Here is a 19249-nt window from a genome sequence, read left to right as displayed (position 1 = left end):
GAGCTCGGTGAATGATGGCTCGAAGGTCCAGAGTTGAAGAGGAGGATTAGGTGAGGAAGCATCAAAATGAGCAAATATGAGCAGTGAGGGAGGAGGGGAGAAAGCACCAGGTAACTTGATATAAACTAGATGAGGGATATGTGGGCCAGGGGCATGTGATATATTTTTTCTTCAGTTTTCTACTCCTGTTTTACGATTCTCATTAGTCCTGATGATTAAGAAGTATTATCCAAGTCCAAGATGTTTTTTTATTTCCTTTCCCATTCATTGCCCCTGTCTGAAACATAATCTCATCACTCTTTTTTTTTCTGTAACTAGATTCTACACTTGCCTCCTTGATTTCCATACATCTCAGCCTAACAACCATAAGTTGTTTAGAATGTTATGCCTCAAACCACAAATTGTGCTAAATCATTCTCAATAGGACCATGGGAACATGCAGCTTTCTTTAGCAGTTTTATCAGCCTAGATTCACTATTATACTCACTCCCTTGCAATATTATGTTGTTTTGTCCTATAATTTTTTCTCACAAAAATTCTCCATCCCTTTTTTCCCAAACCACCCCAAATGTTATTGTCTGTACATTCTCTTTTTTTCTGTAGGGACATAGAATGTCAAATATTTAATACACAAAATGTTTAAAAGAGTAGTTTTCAATATTTTCTAAATGTATTGCCTTTAGTAAGCTTCAGGAAGGTAGGTAATCAATAGTAGTAAATCTTCTATTCAACTTTTATGAAAATTTTAATTTTTATCACCTTTTCTCTGTCATGTAATATACCTGGATATTTAGTTTTGGGAAATAACAGGTGGCTCTAGGTGGTAATGTCAACCTTATCCTCAATCTCTGTTCCCATATCCAAAAAAATCTCTGTGTTGCTTGGAACTTAGTAACTGCTTATGTTTCTTTAAAATGCTTTTTAAGGTTCCTTGATTATCTTTGGTAAAAGTCAAAATAGTTCTATCATGTGATTGTTTGTCTCCCTTTTCCAGAATAAATTAACCAAGAGGCTGGATTTTAAGGAAAGCTGGAGCTAAGACATAGTCATGGTTCCTGAGTCATACCCTTAAAGTATCAGCAGGACACACTAAGTGATGAAATTCTCTATATCAATCACACAGGCCCTATAGCATCAGTTCCATACTGCCACACATTTCAAGAATAGTTTTGACATCGTTTCTGTCTGAAAAACCAAGAGTTTTGTGGGTGTGAGTATCCCAATCTTTCTGCCTCATGTCATCCTCCTTTATGATGATGGAAAGTCTTTATTTCAGACAGAAAATTCTGTGAGAGTGCAGCAGTATTTGATTCTATAATCTTCAAAGAATATAGGACTACAGTGCTAGTGGGACAACCAATCACAGAAGTATTTCAGGAATAATGTGGAAAAAGTAGAGAAATTGAAATATCTAACTAACAGTTTAGATGGGCACCTGTGGATCTAGAAGAAAAGCACAATTCTTTGCTTCCTAGTTTCCTGCTTGGAGGACCTACTTTTTAAGGAACTGCTATAAATTGATGAAAGTAAAACTTTTACCTTCATTCCACCAAGGTAAATAAAATGGGCAGGGAACAGAGACATTTCCTGGGAGGGAATGAGGCCAGCACACATACTGATCAAAGGTACCATTGCAAAATATGCCTGTAAAGAGAAGAATGTATCAATAAATAAGATTTGAGCCTGTTGTTCACTTACAGAGGGAGATACAACAAGATCCAAGATTTCCTGTCTGCAGAAACTGAGCCTTGTTGCAGAAGAGCATAGACATCCAGATACGAGGAAAAATACTGCAGAATGTACATAATACAGCCTCAAATGCTGTAGCTTTGTCCACCAAATTCAATGGTTCATTTTGTTTTTGGTTGTTTTTTTTTTTTTTGCTTTTTGGGTCACACCCGGCGATGCACAGGGGTTATTCCTGGCTCTGCACTCAGGAATTACCCCTGGTGGTGCTCAGGGGACCATATGGATTGCTGGGAATGAACCCAGGTCGGCCACGTGCAAGGCAAACACCCTACCTGCTGTGCTATCACTCCAGCCCCCCATTTTGTTATTTTTATTGTTGTTTTTGCTTTTGGGGTCACACCTGGTGATGCACAGGGTTTACTCCTGGCCCTGCACTCAGGAATTACTTCTGGTGGTGCTCAGAGAACCATATGGGATGCTGGGAATCAAACCCGGGTCGGTCACTAGCAAAGCAAACACCCTACCCGCTATGCTATCACTCCAGCCCCAAAGTGGTTCATTTTGTAAGTGTGTTCTGCGTTTTTTTGTTTATTTCACACCAACTGAGATCTTTAAAAAAACCCAATATCTGGAACATGCTGGAGGTTTTACTTATTCCTTATATTTTGTAATTAATTTGTTAAATCATCACCAATTTTATCCTGAACACCAATACTCAGATGCACAAATTAAACCAGTCAATATAGTATATCTGAAGAACTGAGATTCTTGATCACATGTAACTGACACAAATACTATATAATCATGTTTCTGTATGAAGACTAATCTAATGATTGTTCTGAATTATCTAAATGGTACTTAGCTCATGAGTGATATATGCTCCATGGTCTGGCAATAAGAAGCCCTAAGTAAACCCTATATACCTTCTGGGGTCAAAGAGAAGTGTTAAAGGCTGAATCCCAACTTCTAAATTGCAGTTTATTTACTTTTGTAAACTAAACGTATACAATTGTTTAAATAGACCATCTCATCTAGGTCTATTAGTGCCACCCCATGGAAATAATTAAATTACTGCTCGTAGGGCAAAATAGATGTAGCTCTGCTATGTTATGAACTCTCTTGGTGTATCTGTGCACTAGATTCTGCCAGATATAATCATCTTCCTGGTATGTGTAAGCACCTGGCAAGATGCTCACAGTGCATTAATAGAGAAAGAGAAGCTATCCTACTTTGGACTCAAAAATAACGTTACGGGGCTGGAGCAATAGCACAGCAGGGAGGGCATTTGCCTTGCTCGAAGCCAACCCGAGTTCAATTCCCAGCATCCCACATGGTCCCGTAAGCACCGCCAGGAGTGATTCCTGAGTGCAAAGCCAGGAGTAACACCTGAGCATTGCCGGGTCTGACCCAAAAAGCAAAAACAATTTAAAAAAATTTTAAAAATAAAGGTTACTTTAAGTGCTTGAAGACTGTACAGTTTTAGTAGTCATAAAAATGAAAGTTTTAGAGTGTTCTGTCAAACCTCCAGATCTGTTAAGGGAGGGATCTAAAATAAATCTGGAAGGCTTCACCTGGGGTCTACCATACTTAAAGGCAATATGACAAAGGTACTTCTTTTTATATTTACATAGTAAGCAGCAAGTTTGGATGCTTCCAGAGTCATATTTTGGATAGGAGACTTGCAATGTATTAACCACCTCTCATGAAATGGTGAAATTATACACATATTTGCTAGATGGTTTTAAACTTAGTCTATACATAAAGAAGCATTAACTTAGATTTAGTTAATGCCCTTGGAGTTAAGAATCCCACCTGTCCACTAAGTACCAGGTTAATCCATGACAATTGTTTATGTTATGTGATCAATTACTGGTAAGTGTTAAGTGTCAGTTTGTTTTGTCAAATATAGCTGACTCTCATATCTCACATACACAAAGGGGAACAGTTGTTAATTTTTCCCCTTAAACTTGCCTAGGTCATTGTAAATATCTGACCCAAGTGAGCATGACAAAAATGGTTTCCAGGATTAACTCATAAAGACAACAGGAGCTCTCATTGTGCTTTTTCTTGGTTCCCAGCATGTTTTAAGAAAACCCAGACCATGTCAAGTGGTCATGTGTAAAGTTGTGTCCAATAGCACTTGCTCAGTTCTCAGCTGGGAATTCTGTGTGTGAGCAAGTAAATAGTGTGTGAACAAGTCTCCTGATGACTCTAGTCCCAGCTTCTGAGTCTGCCAGGGAAAATAACAAAAAATGGTAAAGGAAAAATTTAGCCACCTTACATGGGCCATGTATGAATCCCCGACTCATATAACAATTTGTTATTTTGAGGCACGAAAGTGTGAGGCAAATTGTTGCACATTCATGAATAATTAATACATGTACTTACCAGAAGGTTCCTCATGTAAGTCTCTTAGACACTTTTCTTTATATTGAGCCCATCGCTGGGTTGTCTTCTCAAGAAGAGATCCTGTAACCTAAGCAGAAACAGCATGGTGTCTATTTCCTAAGTGGCTGAAAACACAGGAATGTGGTTTTACTTGCTTTTGTTCAGGGTCCCCACCAAGCTTTGCTCAGGACTTACTCCAGAATCTGCAATCAGGGTGGAGTTCAGGGGACCATATGTTGTGCTGGGGGATAGAACCAAGGTTGGTTGTGTGCAAGGCAAGCACTCTACCCACTGTTCTACGGCTCTAGTCCCATAGAGGTGACTTTTTTAGCATATTACATTAACATACTGAAGTACCTATTATTAACTGAAACAAGAAACAAGATTTCTTTGTCATCTAATCATCATGTCTATCTTTAAAAGGTTGTATTTATAACATAACATGATACATGAAAATTGCTCTGCATAGCTAATAATAAGAAAGATGCAAATTAAAACAACAATGAAATATCATCTCAGACCAGAGAGACTGGCACAAATCCAAAGGAACAAGAACAACCAGTGCTAGCACAGATACAGCGAGAAAGAGACTCTCCATCATTGCTGATGGGAACGCCAACTCATTCAGCCTTCTTGGGAAACAATATGAATATTAATGAAACAAACTAGAAATTGCGCTCCCATTTGATCTAGCAATACCATTTCTGGGAATATACCCTTGGGGCCCAAAAAACACAGCAGAAATGACATCTGCAGTTTTATATTCAGTAGTATTTTATTCACAATAGCCATAATTTGGAAGCAACCCAAGTGCAAAAGAACAAAAGAGTGGATAAAGAAACTATGGCACATCTACACAATGCAACACTTCATGGCTTTTAGGAAAAGCAAAGTCATAAAATTTGCTTATAATTAGTTGGGCATTGAGAGTATCATGCTGAGTTAAATGAGTCAGAAGGAAAGAGGTAGACTTGAAGTGACTGCATTTATTTGTCAAATATTTTAAAAAGTATGGGACTAATATCCAATGCCAGGGAAAATAGGGGCCAGAAGGACTGTTCAATGATTACAAGTGTATGGGGGCATATGGCAATTAGGATCAAGACGGGACCAGTATGACAATAATAGCTGGAAATGATCATCTTGGACAGTCTGTTTGTGGGGGTGTTGTAGGAGGAAAACCGAGGGCATTAGTGGTGGGAAATAAGCAATGGTGACTGAAACTAGATCATGAACAGCCTTGTAACTATCTCATGGTGATTCAGTTAAAAAAAATAGGAAATACCACTGACCAAGCAGAGGGAAGAAATGATAAACAAATGGACCACAATGAATTGAAAAGCTTCTGAACCTGAAACTGGGGCCATTAGTGCTGAGGAAAGAACACTATGAAGGGTTGGGTACTGGAACATTATGTAACAGAAATCCAATCATGAACAACTTTGTAAATGTCTTTATCACTGTGATTCAGTTAAAAAATAAAATAAAAAAGCTTCTGAACCTGAAAAGAAACAGTTACCAAGATATAGAGAAACCCAAAGTATGGGGAAAATGCCATCAGTTAAAGCATTAATATATAAGATATATAAGTCTCTGGTAGAACTTCAGAAGATAAAAAAATCCAACCCCATCAGAAAATGGAGAGAAGAAATGGAAATTTTACACCACAGAGAGTGGCATGCATCTAAAAGAACAAGAACAACCAGTGCTGGCAGAGGTGCAGTTAGAAAGGTACTTTCATTCATTGTTGGTGGAGATGCCAACTTGTCCAGCCTCTTTGGAAAACAATATGTGCATTTCTCAAAAAAAACTCAAAATTTAACTTTCATGTGTAGCACTGTAGCACTGTCGTCCTGTTGTTCATTGACTTGCTCGATCAGGCACCAGTAACATCTCCATTGTGAGACTTGTTACTATTTTTGGCATATTGAATGTACCACGGGGAGCTTTCCAGGCTCTGCGGTTCAGGCAGGATACTCTCAGTAGCTTACTGGGCTCTCTGAGAGGGACAAAGGAATCAAACCCAGGTTGGCTCTGTGCAAGGCAAACGCCCTACCTGCTGTGCTATTGCTCGGCCACAACTTCCATATGACCCAGTAATACCACTTTGGGGAATATTCGCCAGGGGCACAAAGGCACATGGAAAGAAATGTCATCTGCACTTCTATGTTCATTGCAGTACTATTCACAATAGCCAGAATAGGAAACAACCAGAATTCCCAAGAACAAATTATTGGTTAAAGAAATTACACAATGGAATACTACACAGCTCTTAGGAAAAATAAAGTCATGACATTTGCTTATAAATGGATGGGCATGGAGAGTATCACACTGAGTGAAATAAATCAGAAGTGGAGGGAATATAGAATGACTGCATTCATTTATTGGATATGATTAAAAACGTAGTATGAGACAAATACTCAATGACATTAGAAACAAGGGCCAGTAGGGTTGGTTCACATTTGGAAGCCTGTCTCTTGTGCTGGGGAGAAGGCAGTTGGGGTAGGGAAGGCAACCTATAAGACTATGATAGTTGTAAATGATCACTTGGGATAAAAACTTCTTACTTAAAATAGGTTAGGGCTGGAGATAGCACAGCGGTAGGACGTTTGCCTTGCACGCAACTGACCCAGGTTCAATTCCTCTGCCCCTCTCGGATAGCCTGGCAAGCTACTGAGAGTATCTCGCCCACACGGCAGAGCCTGGCAAGCTACCCATGGCGTATCCAGTGCCAAACACAGTACCAACAAATCTCACAATGGAGATGTTACTGGTGCCCGCTCTAACAAATCGATGAGCAAGAGATGACAGTACATGACTTAAAATAGGAAAATAGGTTAAGGACCAGACATGATAATTTCTCAGTACTCTGTTCCAAATCATTATGCCCAATATGATGGAAAGAGAGTGAGGGGGGAGTGCGTGCCACAGAGGCAGGCTGGAAGGGTGGAGAGGGCAGGGTGGCAGGTGGGATAGTGGAGACATTGGTCATTTGTGTTGGAAATAGTACCCTAGTGGAGGGATGGGTGGTGGAGGGATGGGTGATGGAAGATTGTATGACTGAAACTGAATTACAAACAGCTTTGTGTATCTCGTGGTGATTAAATAAAAAGGTTAATCTCCAAATCATGGGAATACATGAATGTACGGTAAAATGGGAAAGGTAATAACGAGTGGTAGAAGAGACAATAGCTGAGAGAACATCCCGATTCTCTGGAGGAAGACAATTGCACAAATTCAAGGGGACAAAAGATTACCAAACAAAATAGACTGAAACAGAACAACACAATGACACATAGTAACTAATATGAAAAAAAAAATAGAAGAACATATTAAAGCAGGATAAGAGAAGAAAAGCCTTGAAAATAAAGAAAATAACATAAAAATCACAACAAATCTCCCATATGAAATTGCACAGTTGAGAAAAGAGTAGAATGACATACTTGAATATTGAATTTTATAAACTTTCTACCTAGAGTCCACTGCCCTGCAGAGTTCTAATTTAGATGGGAGAAATTTAAACATTGCATTTGAACTCCTAGAAATTATTGATGTTTCAATAAGACAAGAAAAAGAAATGAAAGGAATACAGGAATACAAATTGTGTAGGAGGAAGCAAAATTATCTCTATTTGCTGTTGGCATGATGAGACTTAAAGTCCTCCTAAAAACAATAAACCAATACAGAAAATTTGGTGGTTACAAAATCAATACACAAAAATTTGTTTCATTCCTGTATACAGATGATGAGTCATAGGATAAATAAATCTAAGAGTATCCCATTTTGAATAGTGTCCAAAGCATTTAGTACTGATGAATCAAAATAATAGAAGAGATGAGAGATCTATACCACAACAACTTTAAAACAATTAAATAGTCAATGATAAAGTTTATGTGGAACAATAAAAACATATTGCCAAAACCATAATGAAAAATAAGAAACTTAGATGCATCGCACTACTTGATGCATCTAAGCTTGAAGCTATACTATAAATCCATAGTGATCCAAAAAGCAGCGTACTGGAACAAAGATTTCCTGACCAATGAATGGATCAGTGTAGAATATCCAAAAACAAACCCTCATGTATATGTTCAACTAATTCTTTAAAAAGAATCTGTGAGCATGAAATGAAGTATAGACAGTCTCTTTTACAAATGTATTAGGATAATTGGATAACCAAATGCAAAATATTAAAGTTGGATCAAAGCTCACACCTTACAAAAAGGTGAATTCTAAGTGGATCAAAACCTTGAGATAATACCTAAATATATAAAGTATACTGAGAAAAATATAGGGAGAGCTCTCCAAGATCTAGACCTCACAGGAGTCTTCAACACTGTTGTGCTATGGCAATGGCTAGAGAATCTAAACAAATGTGATCAGATCAAACTAAAAAGTTTCTGCTTGGCAAAAACAGTATGGGCTAAAACTAAAAGATATCAGAATGGAAGAAAATATTTTTACTTAACTATCAGATAAAGGATTAATATCCAGGATATATAAAGTACTCACAAATATCCACAAAAATAATCTAAAAGCACCACAGCAAATGGGAAGAGGAAACAAACATTTCTCTGATGAAGACCAACGGGTATCCAATAGGCACAAGAAAATTATTAGGGAAAGCAACTTTCATCCACTGTTTAGAGAATGTTGTATAATTCAACTCCTACAGGAAAAAAATATGGTGGTTTATAAATCAACTCATAATTGAACTGCCATAGAACCCTCACTTCCACTTTTGGGTATCTATCCCCAGTACAGAAAGACATTCATTCAAAAATATGTGTGCACCCTCAGCTCCGCCCTCCCGGCCCCGCTTCCCGCTGCCTGGACTCCCCGAGACCCTCCAGCCAACCCAGCCCGTCTCCTCCGCGCCCCAGCTCCTGACCTGGCCCCCTAACTGCGGCCCGCCCTCGCAGGAAGACACTGGGGGCGTGTCCGTATCTTAGTGGGCGTGGTCTAAAGTGGGCGTGGCCTCCTCTCAGAGAGCGGCCAACGCTAACGCGTCCGCAGTTATTCATTGTTACCTCAGCTCACTCGTACTTGTATTTTTTTGAAAATTCACTTTTGCGATCTCAAACACGCAAAATAGCCATTAGCTTAGTCTAACACTATAAAAGCTGTCAGTTAATAAGGGAAGTTTAGCACGATCAGAAAACCTTCTTTCCACAAGAAGAAAAAGGAATAAATAACTACAAAGCTCCAACTCTATACTTCCGTAACAATATGAAGAAGCAGCGAAAATCCCCTCCGAGAAGAGAGGGGGAAGAAAAGATACCAGAAACCTCAACAGGGGCTTCTCACATCTACGACCTCTCAGATAAACAATTCAGAGAAGAAATCTGGAGGAGAGTCGACCTACTCCAAGCAAATATGGAACAGACATCCAATAAATTAAGGGAGGAGATGAATGAAGCGCTGGAACGGTCTACCAAGAAAATACAGGAAGAAATGAGAGCAGAAATGAGAGAGAAATTTCAAACCTTCGAACGGAAGTCTCACAAATAAAGCAATCGGTAGATGAAATAAAAATCTCACTAGATGCCCTCAACAGTAGAATGACTACAGCCGAAGACAGAATCAGTGATCTGGAAGATGAGCTTCAGAAAGCTTATAGACAACAACAAATCATGGCCAAAGACCTCAAAATGGCTATAGAGCGAATCAGAGCCCTGGGAGATGACTTCAAGAGGAACAACATAAGAATCATTGGAGTACCAGAACCGCAGGGAAGCAACCCCAATGAAAAAAACACAGTCAAAGATATCATTGCTAAGAAATTCCCAGAGCTGGACAAGGCAGGCATCCAGATACAAGGAGTCCGAAGAGTACCAGCAAAAAGAGACCCGAATAAAAAGACCCCAAGGCATATCATAGTCAGAATGACGGATACCATGGATAGAGACACAATTCTGCAAGCAGCAAGGGCAAGGAAGGAAATCACATACAAAGGAGCACCCCTCAGATTTACGGCCGATCTGTCAGAAGAAACCCTCCGAGCCCGAAGACAATGGTGGGACAAAGTGAAAAAACTCAACGAAATGAATGCCTCACCAAGAATACTTTATCCGGCTAAACTCTCACTCAAACTCGAAGGAACCATACACTACTTCTCGGATAAACAACAGCTCAGGTCCTTCATAGACTCAAAACCAATCTTGAAAGAAGGTCTAAAGGGGCTACTGTAAGACAAGGAGGAGCCCCATAAGAACAACAAATCCCACAGAAAGATGACACAAAACCACATCACAATAATCTCTCTCAATGTCAATGGCCTAAATGCACCTATCAAGAGACACAGAGTGGCAAAATGGATCCGGAAATTAAACCCAACATTCTGTTGCCTGCAAGAAACACACCTGAACAAACAGAGTAAACATAGACTCAAAGTCAAAGGATGGAAAACAATCCTGCAAGCAAACAACCCCCTTAAAAAAGCTGGAGTGGCCATCCTGGTATCCGACAACATAGATTTCAGGATGAAAAAGATCAAAAGGGACAGCGAAGGTCATTTTCTGTTTATCAAGGGATATGTACAACAGGAAGAAATCACACTCTTAAACGTATATGCTCCTAACGAACGACCGGCTAAATATTTAAAACAACTCCTAACAGACTTCAAAGAGGACATCACTAATAGCACAATTGTAGTCGGAGACTTCAATACGGCCTTATCGCCTCTAGATAGATCCACAAGAACAAAACTCAACAAGGAAACACTGATTCTGAAAGAAGAAATTGAAGAGAGAGGCCTAATAGACCTATACAGGGCCTTACACCCCAAAAAGAAAGAATACACATTCTTTTCCAGTGCACATGGAACATTTTCTAAAATAGACCATGTACTGGGCCCCAGAACATACCTCAATAGAATCGGAAAAATAGAAATTGTATCAACCATCTTTTCAGACCACGATGCACTGAAGATAGAAGCTAACCACTCACAAACACGGAAAATCAAATCAAACACCTGGAAATTAAACAATTCAATGTTGAACAATGAGTGGGTCAGGAAGGAAATCAAGGAAGAAATCAAAAGATACTTAGAAACAAATGAGAATGAAGACACGAGCTACCAAAACCTATGGGACGCAGCTAAAGCCGTGTTAAGGGGAAAATTTATAGCTCTCCAAGCATTCCTCAGGAAGGAAGAAAGGACCCACATAGATAGCTTGACTTCACGACTCAAGACCTTAGAAAAGGACCAGAAAAAGGACCCCAAACCAGACCGAAGGAAAGAAATAATAAAAATTAGAGCAGAAATTAATGACATCGAAACCAAAAAAACAATCCGAAAGATCAATGAAACAAAGAGTTGGTTCTTTGAGAAAATAAATAAGATTGATAAACTGCTAGCAAGAATCACAAAGAAAGAAAGAGAGAAAACTCTAATAAATCGAATCAGAAATGAAAAGGGGGACATCATAACAGAAACCAGTGAGATTCAAAAGATCATTAGAGACTACTTTGAAGGTCTTTACGCCACAAAAAAGGAGAACCTAAAAGAAATGGATGGATTCCTTGATTCCTACAATCTCCCAACACTGAAGAAAGAAGACCTGGAATACCTGAATAGACCCATCAATGTTAAGGAAATTGAAACGGTAATCAAAAACCTCCCCAAAAACAAAAGCCCAGGCCCAGATGGTTTCACTGGCAAATTCTTCCAAACATTTAAAGAAGACCTATTGCCTATTTTCCTCAAACTTTTCCAGGAAATTGAAAAAACAGGAACTCTCCCAAACAGTTTCTATGAAGCACATATCTCCCTAATACCAAAAGCAAACAAAGACACCACTAAGAAAGAAAATTACAGACCAATTTCCCTGATGAACACCGATGCGAAGATCCTCAACAAAATACTAGCAAATAGGATCCAACAACTCATCAAAAAGATCATACATCACGACCAAGTGGGATTGATCCCAGGGATGCAAGGATGGTTTAACATTCGGAAATCAATCAACATAATCCAGCATATCAACAAAAGTAAAGACAAAAACCATATGATCATATCAATAGATGCAGAGAAAGCATTTGACAAGATCCAACATCCTTTCATGATGAAAACCCTCGCCAAAATGGGGTTTGGAGGAACTTTCCTCAAGATAGTCGAAGCCATCTATCACAAGCCTACGGCAAGCATTATCCTGAACGGGGAAAAACTAAGGGCCTTTCCTCTGAGATCGGGCACAAGACAAGGATGCCCACTCTCACCACTCCTCTTCAATATAGTACTGGAAGTACTTGCGATAGCTATTAGACAAGAAAAAGAGATTAAGGGCATTCAGATAGGAAAGGAAGAAATCAAACTCTCACTATTTGCAGACGACATGATACTATATCTAGAGAAGCCTAAAACCTCTACTAAGAAACTCTTAGAAACAATAGACTTATACAGTAAAGTTGCAGGCTACAAAATCAATACCCAAAAATCCATGGCCTTCATATATGCAAACAATGAGGCAGAGGAAAGGGACATGAAAAAAGCAATCCCATTCACAATCGTGCCCCAGAAAATCAAGTACCTCGGAATCAGCTTAACCAAGGAAGTAAAAGACCTTTACAAAGAAAACTACAAAACGCTACTCCATGAAATCAAAGAGGACATGAGGAAATGGAAACATATACCCTGCTCGTGGATAGGGAGAATCAATGTTGTCAAAATGGCAATACTCCCTAAAGCATTATACAGATTCAATGCGATCCCTATAAGTATACCCATGCCATTCTTCAAAGAAATGGATCAAGCAATCCTAAAATTCATATGGAATAACAAACGTCCAAGGATAGCTAAAACAATTCTTGGGAAAAAGATGATGGGAGGCATCACCCTCCCCAACCTCAAACTTTACTACAAAGCAGTAACAATTAAAACAGCATGGTACTGGAACAAAGGCAGAGCCGTAGACCAATGGAATAGGGTGGAATATCCCTACACACAACCCCAAATGTATGATCATCTAATCTTTGATAAGGGAGCAAGAGATGTGAAGTGGAGCAAAGAAAGCCTCTTTAACAAATGGTGCTGGCACAACTGGACAACCACATGCAAAAAAATGGGTGTAGACCTTGACCTGACACCATGCACAAAAGTCAGATCAAAATGGATTAAAGACCTCAACATTAGACCACAAACCATAAGGTACATTGAAGACAAGGTCGGCAAAACCCTCCACGATATTGAAGATAAAGGTATCTTCAAAGGTGACACGGAACTAAGCAATCTAGTAAAAACAGAGATCAACAAATGGGACTACATTAAACTAAAAAGCTTCTGCACCGCAAGAGATACAGTGACCAGAATACAAAGACTATCCACAGAATGGGAAAGGATATTTACACAATACCCATCAGATAAGGGGTTGATATCAATGGTTTATAAAGCACTGGTTGAACTCTACAAGAAGAAAACATCCAACCCCATCAAAAAATGGGGCGAAGAAATGAACAGAAACTTTACCAAGGAAGAAATACGAATGGCCAAAAGGCACATGAAAAAGTGCTCTGCATCACTAATCATCAGAGAGATGCAGATCAAAACAACCATGAGATACCACCTCACACCACAGAGATTAGCACACATCCAAAAGAACAAAAGCAACCGCTGTTGGAGAGGATGTGGGGAGAAAGGGACCCTTCTTCACTGCTGGTGGGAATGCCGACTGGTTCAGCCCTTCTGGAAAACAATTTGGATGATTCTCAAAAAATTAGATATTGAATTACCATTTGACCCAGCAATACCACTGGTGGGAATATATCCCAGAGAGGCAAAAAAGTACAATCGAAACAACATCTGCACATGTATTTTCATCGCAGCACTGTTTACAATAGCCAGAATCTGGAAAAAACCCTAATGCCCCAAAACGGATGACTGGTTGAGGAAACTTTGGTACATCTATACAATGGAATACTATGCAGCTGTTAGAAAAAAGGAAGTCAAGAATTTTGTAGTTAAGTGGATGGGCATGAAAAGTTTCATGCTGAGTGAAATGAGTCAGAAAGAGAGAGACAGACATAGAAAGACTGCACTCATCTATGGTATATAGAATATCAGAGTGGGAGACTAATACCCAAGAACTGTAGAAATAAGTACCAGGAGGTTTGACCCCATGGCTTCGAGGCTGGCCTCACGTTCCGGGGAAAGGGCAACTCAGAGAAGCGATCACCAACTACATTGTAGTCGAAGGCCATGTGGGGGAAGGGAGTTGCGGGCTGAATGAGGGCTAGAGACTGAGCACAGCGGCCACTCAACACCTTTATTGCAAACCAGAACAGCTAATTAGAGAGAGAGAACAGAAGGGAATGCCCTGCCACAGTGGCAGGGTGGGTTGGGGGGGAGATGGGATTGGGGAGGGTGGGAGGGACGCTGGGTTTACGGGTGGTGGAGAATGGGCACTGGTGAAAGAATGGGTTCCCGAACTTTGTATGAGGGAAGTATAAGCACAAAAGTGTATAAATCTGTAACTGTACCCTCACGGTGATTCTCTAATTAAAAATAAATAAATTCTTAAAAAAAAATGTGTGCACCCCACTATTCATTGCAGCACTCAGTATAATAGCTAAGATTTGGAATCAACCTAGATGTCCAAGGACAATAATTAACTCATAAAGATGTAGAATATATACACAATATGTATACACCACAGAGAGAGAGTGAGAAAGAGAGAGAGACATATATATGCAGTGGAATACTACACAGGTGCAAACAATGATGAAATCACATAATTTGCGGTAATGTGAATGGAATTGAAAGATATAGTAAATGAAGTAAGACAGAAGAAGGATAAATGTAGGATAATTTCACTTATGTGTGGCATTTACAAGAATTGGATGAGGGAATGCAATGGTTTAAATGAAGGGATGCTCCCATGTATGGCAGAGGTCAAGGGGATTCATGTATATTGGTGGTGTTAAGAAATGATAGAGCCAAATATCTAAACCACATGGTCAACAACATTGAAATAATGAGACCCAAACTTTAACCACTGAACATGAAATGTTGCCTGTCAAGAGGGCAGGCTTGGGCAGGGAGGTATGAGAGCATACTTGGGAACATTCGTGGAGGGAGGTGGACGCGGGTGATGGAATTGGTGTTAGAGCATTATCTGTATAAAACTCAACTGTGAATAAAATCTTAAATCACAATGCTTTAATAGAATATTTTTAAAAGTCACTGTCACTGTCACTGTCACCCCGTTGCTCATCGATCTGCTCGAACGGGCACCAGTAACATCTCTATTGTGAGACTCGTCATTACTGTTTTGGGCATATCGATTTTTAAAAGTACAGGAACGAATATAAAATGATCTTTCTTGTGTATGGTATTCATATAAGAAAATAAATAAAGGAGACAAAAATCTGAGATCCAGTCTACAAATGTGATCTTGGCATGGCTAGAGGGACAGGGATAGTGACTAGTATGGGTATGGCGGAAGCAGGTCACTTGGACAATGGTGGTGGGCAATGGACACTGGTGGAGGTTATGGTTCTAGACTACTGCAGTCTTGAAACCTACAATTAACAGCAAAAGCTGGTTCTTAAAAATAAAAAAATATTTTTTTAAATTAAGAAAATAGTAGTGTAAGAAAAGCTGACTTTTGTCAGATTAGAAGAGTTAGAAAAACACAAGGTTTCTCCCAGGTACTTGTCCTAAAGGCACAAAAATACAAGAGAGAAATACAAGTTCAGTCACAGACAGATCCAAATATAATTAAAGAAAATAAGTATACATGACTTTTTGTTCTAGAAGTTTCATAACATCATTACATAATTTTTGGTGGATTCTTGTGATGTAAGCTATTTTATAATATTTTATTATTGAATTTTAAAAGTTCTTTTAGATGTGTTCTGGTATGAATCATACTCTAAAGGAAATATTTATGGTTAAACATTGAAGCATATCTTTATTTGGAGAAATTCTTTGAATTAGAATTTCTGGGTCATAGAGGTTAATCATTTTCAAAATGTACTACCAAAATAATTCTCCTTCCCATTAAAATTGAAAAGTTATATATCTTTATATAGTCCTATTGGAAATTATGAAAAAACAAAAACTTCTCAAAGAGCTGTAGAAAAAATATTTTTATACCAAAATTAACTTTTAATTAACTGACATGAGGAGAGGAGATAGCACTATTTTCACATTTGATTTACAAAATAAGCTAACCTGAGAATACTTATTAGTTTGTTTTTTATTAAGACTTCATGTCAGAGGACACATAATATTTATTTATACTATATTCAAAGAAAGCAAATATGAGTGCAAAATTTATCATTAAAGTTTACACCATTTTGTAATATAAGCATCTGAATAAAGACAATAGGGCTTAAGATAGAGAATAATATGCCCATCATCAGAATTATAAATACACTTTTGGAGAAACAGAGCAAAAAGTTTCTGACAAAAAGATTTTAGTGACTGAGAGGAAGGGGCACCGCTAACAGATAATTATTTGTTCCCAAAGTAGCAGAGTAAAATAGTGTTGTGCCTTTATCAGCTTGATAAATTGTTCTAAGACTACAGATTCTGCGGTTGTAGTACATATATATTTACATGCCAATGTCTCCAAGGAATGCTAGAGACGAAAGAACACAGGACTTCAAATATCCTGAGCAAATGCAAGAGCTCCACATGCTCACAATTCCAACTGATCATTTAACTGTTACATGTCTTAGTTTCTTCTTCTGTAAAAGATATTTAATCAGAATCTTATTGTGTGGTTTAAACAAGATGATCTATGATAAAATGCAAAGTGATGCATTAGGGCTTAACAACAGCAGGCTGTGGATAGAAGAGGAATAAAATTAACTGAATATATTCCATTTTAATATGAGATAATCAGAGAACTAGAGTAAAGACAAGAATTTTGCATCTGTTTTCCCAACAACAATCCTGTAAATAACCTACTCCTGGAGTAGTAGTAGTCAGGACAGAGCTACTGACACCCAGAAGTACTATGGTCACTTACTCAGAGGTTGCCACCAAGAGAATTCTAGCAAACTAGTGACTGGTCTTGAAGATACCCAGGAGAGAAATTGAATACAGAGAATTTGGTAGGAGTTTCTACTTGTTAACTTTAAGCTGGCATCAAAGAAATCCAGATAAGATGAGTACTGTTTTCCTGATCCTCTCTATACGGGGTCAAAAGGATTTAAAATTTGAAGGCTACAAACAGAAATTAGTCTTCCATGGATCCAAGAAAGGAATCAGTCATTCCTCAAAGCACTTTCTTTCTTAATTTACATGTACAGACCTGGACTTCATTCACATGATGTCCAAGCATAAAAAGGGAACATTTTTTTCAAAAGGAAGTGATAACACTTTTTATTTTTATTGTCCTTGATTGAACAGTAAGACTACAAACTAACAAGAATGCTTGCACATTATACTCTATCTCTGAAGTTTTTTTTACACTATGCAAAGGAGCTACATTTTACTGACATAGAAAAAAATCACACAACCATACTGGGTGTTAATTTCCTACTCTCTATCATCAAATGTGAAAGCAGAAGAAATTCCTTGCAAGGTTAATAAGAGTGAATTAATATTAACATGGCTCCCTGAAACAAGATCTAGAGCTCAGTGTTTGATTAAAAGTGTAAGTTTATGTTAAGTGTATTTTTCTAATAAAAATATTTATTATGATAATCTAGTTTCTCTTCAGTTTCTCTTTCACATTTTACAGGATAGTGTTTGTATTTTGGAACTGTTTCAAAAATTGCATGTAAATAAATGCAAATGTCTAGAAGTGAAAGAAGGGTACTCTCAGGGTGTTATTACAGCAATTTGTATTTATCCTTTGAAATATATTTTTTATTTAAAAAACCAATAGCATTCTACCTTTTTATAGGAAGAAAAAGGAAGGAAAGATAAGCAATGGTTGGGGTGGGGCTGGGGGGAGAAAATCTACTCTCCATGCAACCTAAAAACACAAACCTAAGAGAATGATATAAGCAGACAGAAAGATATGGGCAGAATTGGGCCCCTTACAGAGTTCACCCTGACAAGTGAAAATGCTCATAATATGGAAAAGGGAAATCAGCTTACAGATGTTTTATAAACATTGTAAAATTTTCTATAAAATATGTGCAACTTATAATAACAGCAGTCATAAAAATAAAAAATAGCTAGCACTAACAATAACAGAAACAATAATAAAACTGCTCTTACATGCTTGACAGAAACCAGAAGCAGCAGGGTGAAGACGGACCTCACAGGGGTGCAGACGGTGAGACTCGGGTGAAAGCAGATGGGTCTGGCCCTCCACGCCCTCCGGGCATCCCTGCTGCCCATGGACAGCGCATAAATCCCAGAGAGGGGTCCCACTTTTCTTCTCACAGGTCCCGAACTGCTCAGCTCTAGCCTCATCTTCCCTGCTCCTCTTTCACAAGTGTGGGTACATTTCTCTCACAGTCCAAGATGTACCACAAGCAGGCTCCCACTGCATTCCGCTTCGTACAGCAAAGAAATATTTGCACAAATCTCCATGCTGCGCTGAGATTTGTGTGTGTTCTGAATCTCCAAAACTTTTACCCGCGGTATTTCATCTCCTGTCCTAATAACCTCCCCCCCGCCCCCCACACCCCCCTCCCTAACACACGCACACACGAAACAAATACAAACACACACGGAAGGCAGGGAGAGATTTCCCAGACCTTCCTTAAGTCATCTGTGCCTCTTGAAACTTCCTTATTGGAGGCTGCCTAGAAGAAAATAGAAGGGTTAGTGGGGCTGGAGTGATAGTACAGTGGTTAGGGCGTTTGCCTGACTAATCAGGACTGATTCTCGGCATCCCATATGGAACCTTGAGCACCACTAGGAGTAACTCCTGAGTGCATAGCCAGAAGTAACCCTGAGTATTACAGCTGGGTGTGGCCCAAACCCCCTCTCCACAAGGAAGTGTTGTTAGTTTCTACCCCTTGGCCTTGCTCTATGCACAGGGTCAGGATCCCATTGTCAGGTATTTGAGTTGTTGATGTACAAACATAAGGAGAGACTGACCTAGAACCAGTTCTGATTTGGGCTTCTTCATAAGAGTTAAAATCTCTGAGCTTGTCCAGGATGGACTGAGATGAGACACAAACTCTCCACTGGACTAAGGTATCAACAATTGCTCAAGACCAGAGAGATCAGCTCCTGAACTGATCTCAAACAGAACTCAAACTG

At 38.9% G+C, this 19249-nt stretch overlaps 1 protein-coding gene across 1 annotated transcript in view; it reads right to left on the bottom strand.

Moving 5' to 3' along the window:
• The window catches only part of GLP2R (glucagon like peptide 2 receptor), a 75334-nt gene extending 56883 nt beyond the window's left edge, over nt 1-18451 (bottom strand). The window contains exons 1-3 of the mRNA XM_004603989.2: nt 18254-18451; nt 4078-4165; nt 1540-1644 (exon numbers count right to left, since the gene is read on the bottom strand). Of these exons, the coding sequence (XP_004604046.2) occupies nt 1540-1644; nt 4078-4165; nt 18254-18451 (391 nt within the window). The remainder of the gene's footprint in view (nt 1-1539; nt 1645-4077; nt 4166-18253) is intronic.
• Nucleotides 18452-19249: the final 798 nt, after the last annotated feature.

The sequence above is a fragment of the Sorex araneus genome, chromosome 6, assembly GCF_027595985.1.
Source record: "Sorex araneus isolate mSorAra2 chromosome 6, mSorAra2.pri, whole genome shotgun sequence".
Taxonomy (NCBI): domain Eukaryota; kingdom Metazoa; phylum Chordata; class Mammalia; order Eulipotyphla; family Soricidae; genus Sorex; species Sorex araneus.
The sequence above is the reverse complement of the archived record's forward strand: the minus strand, read 5'-3'. Positions and strand labels throughout refer to the sequence as shown.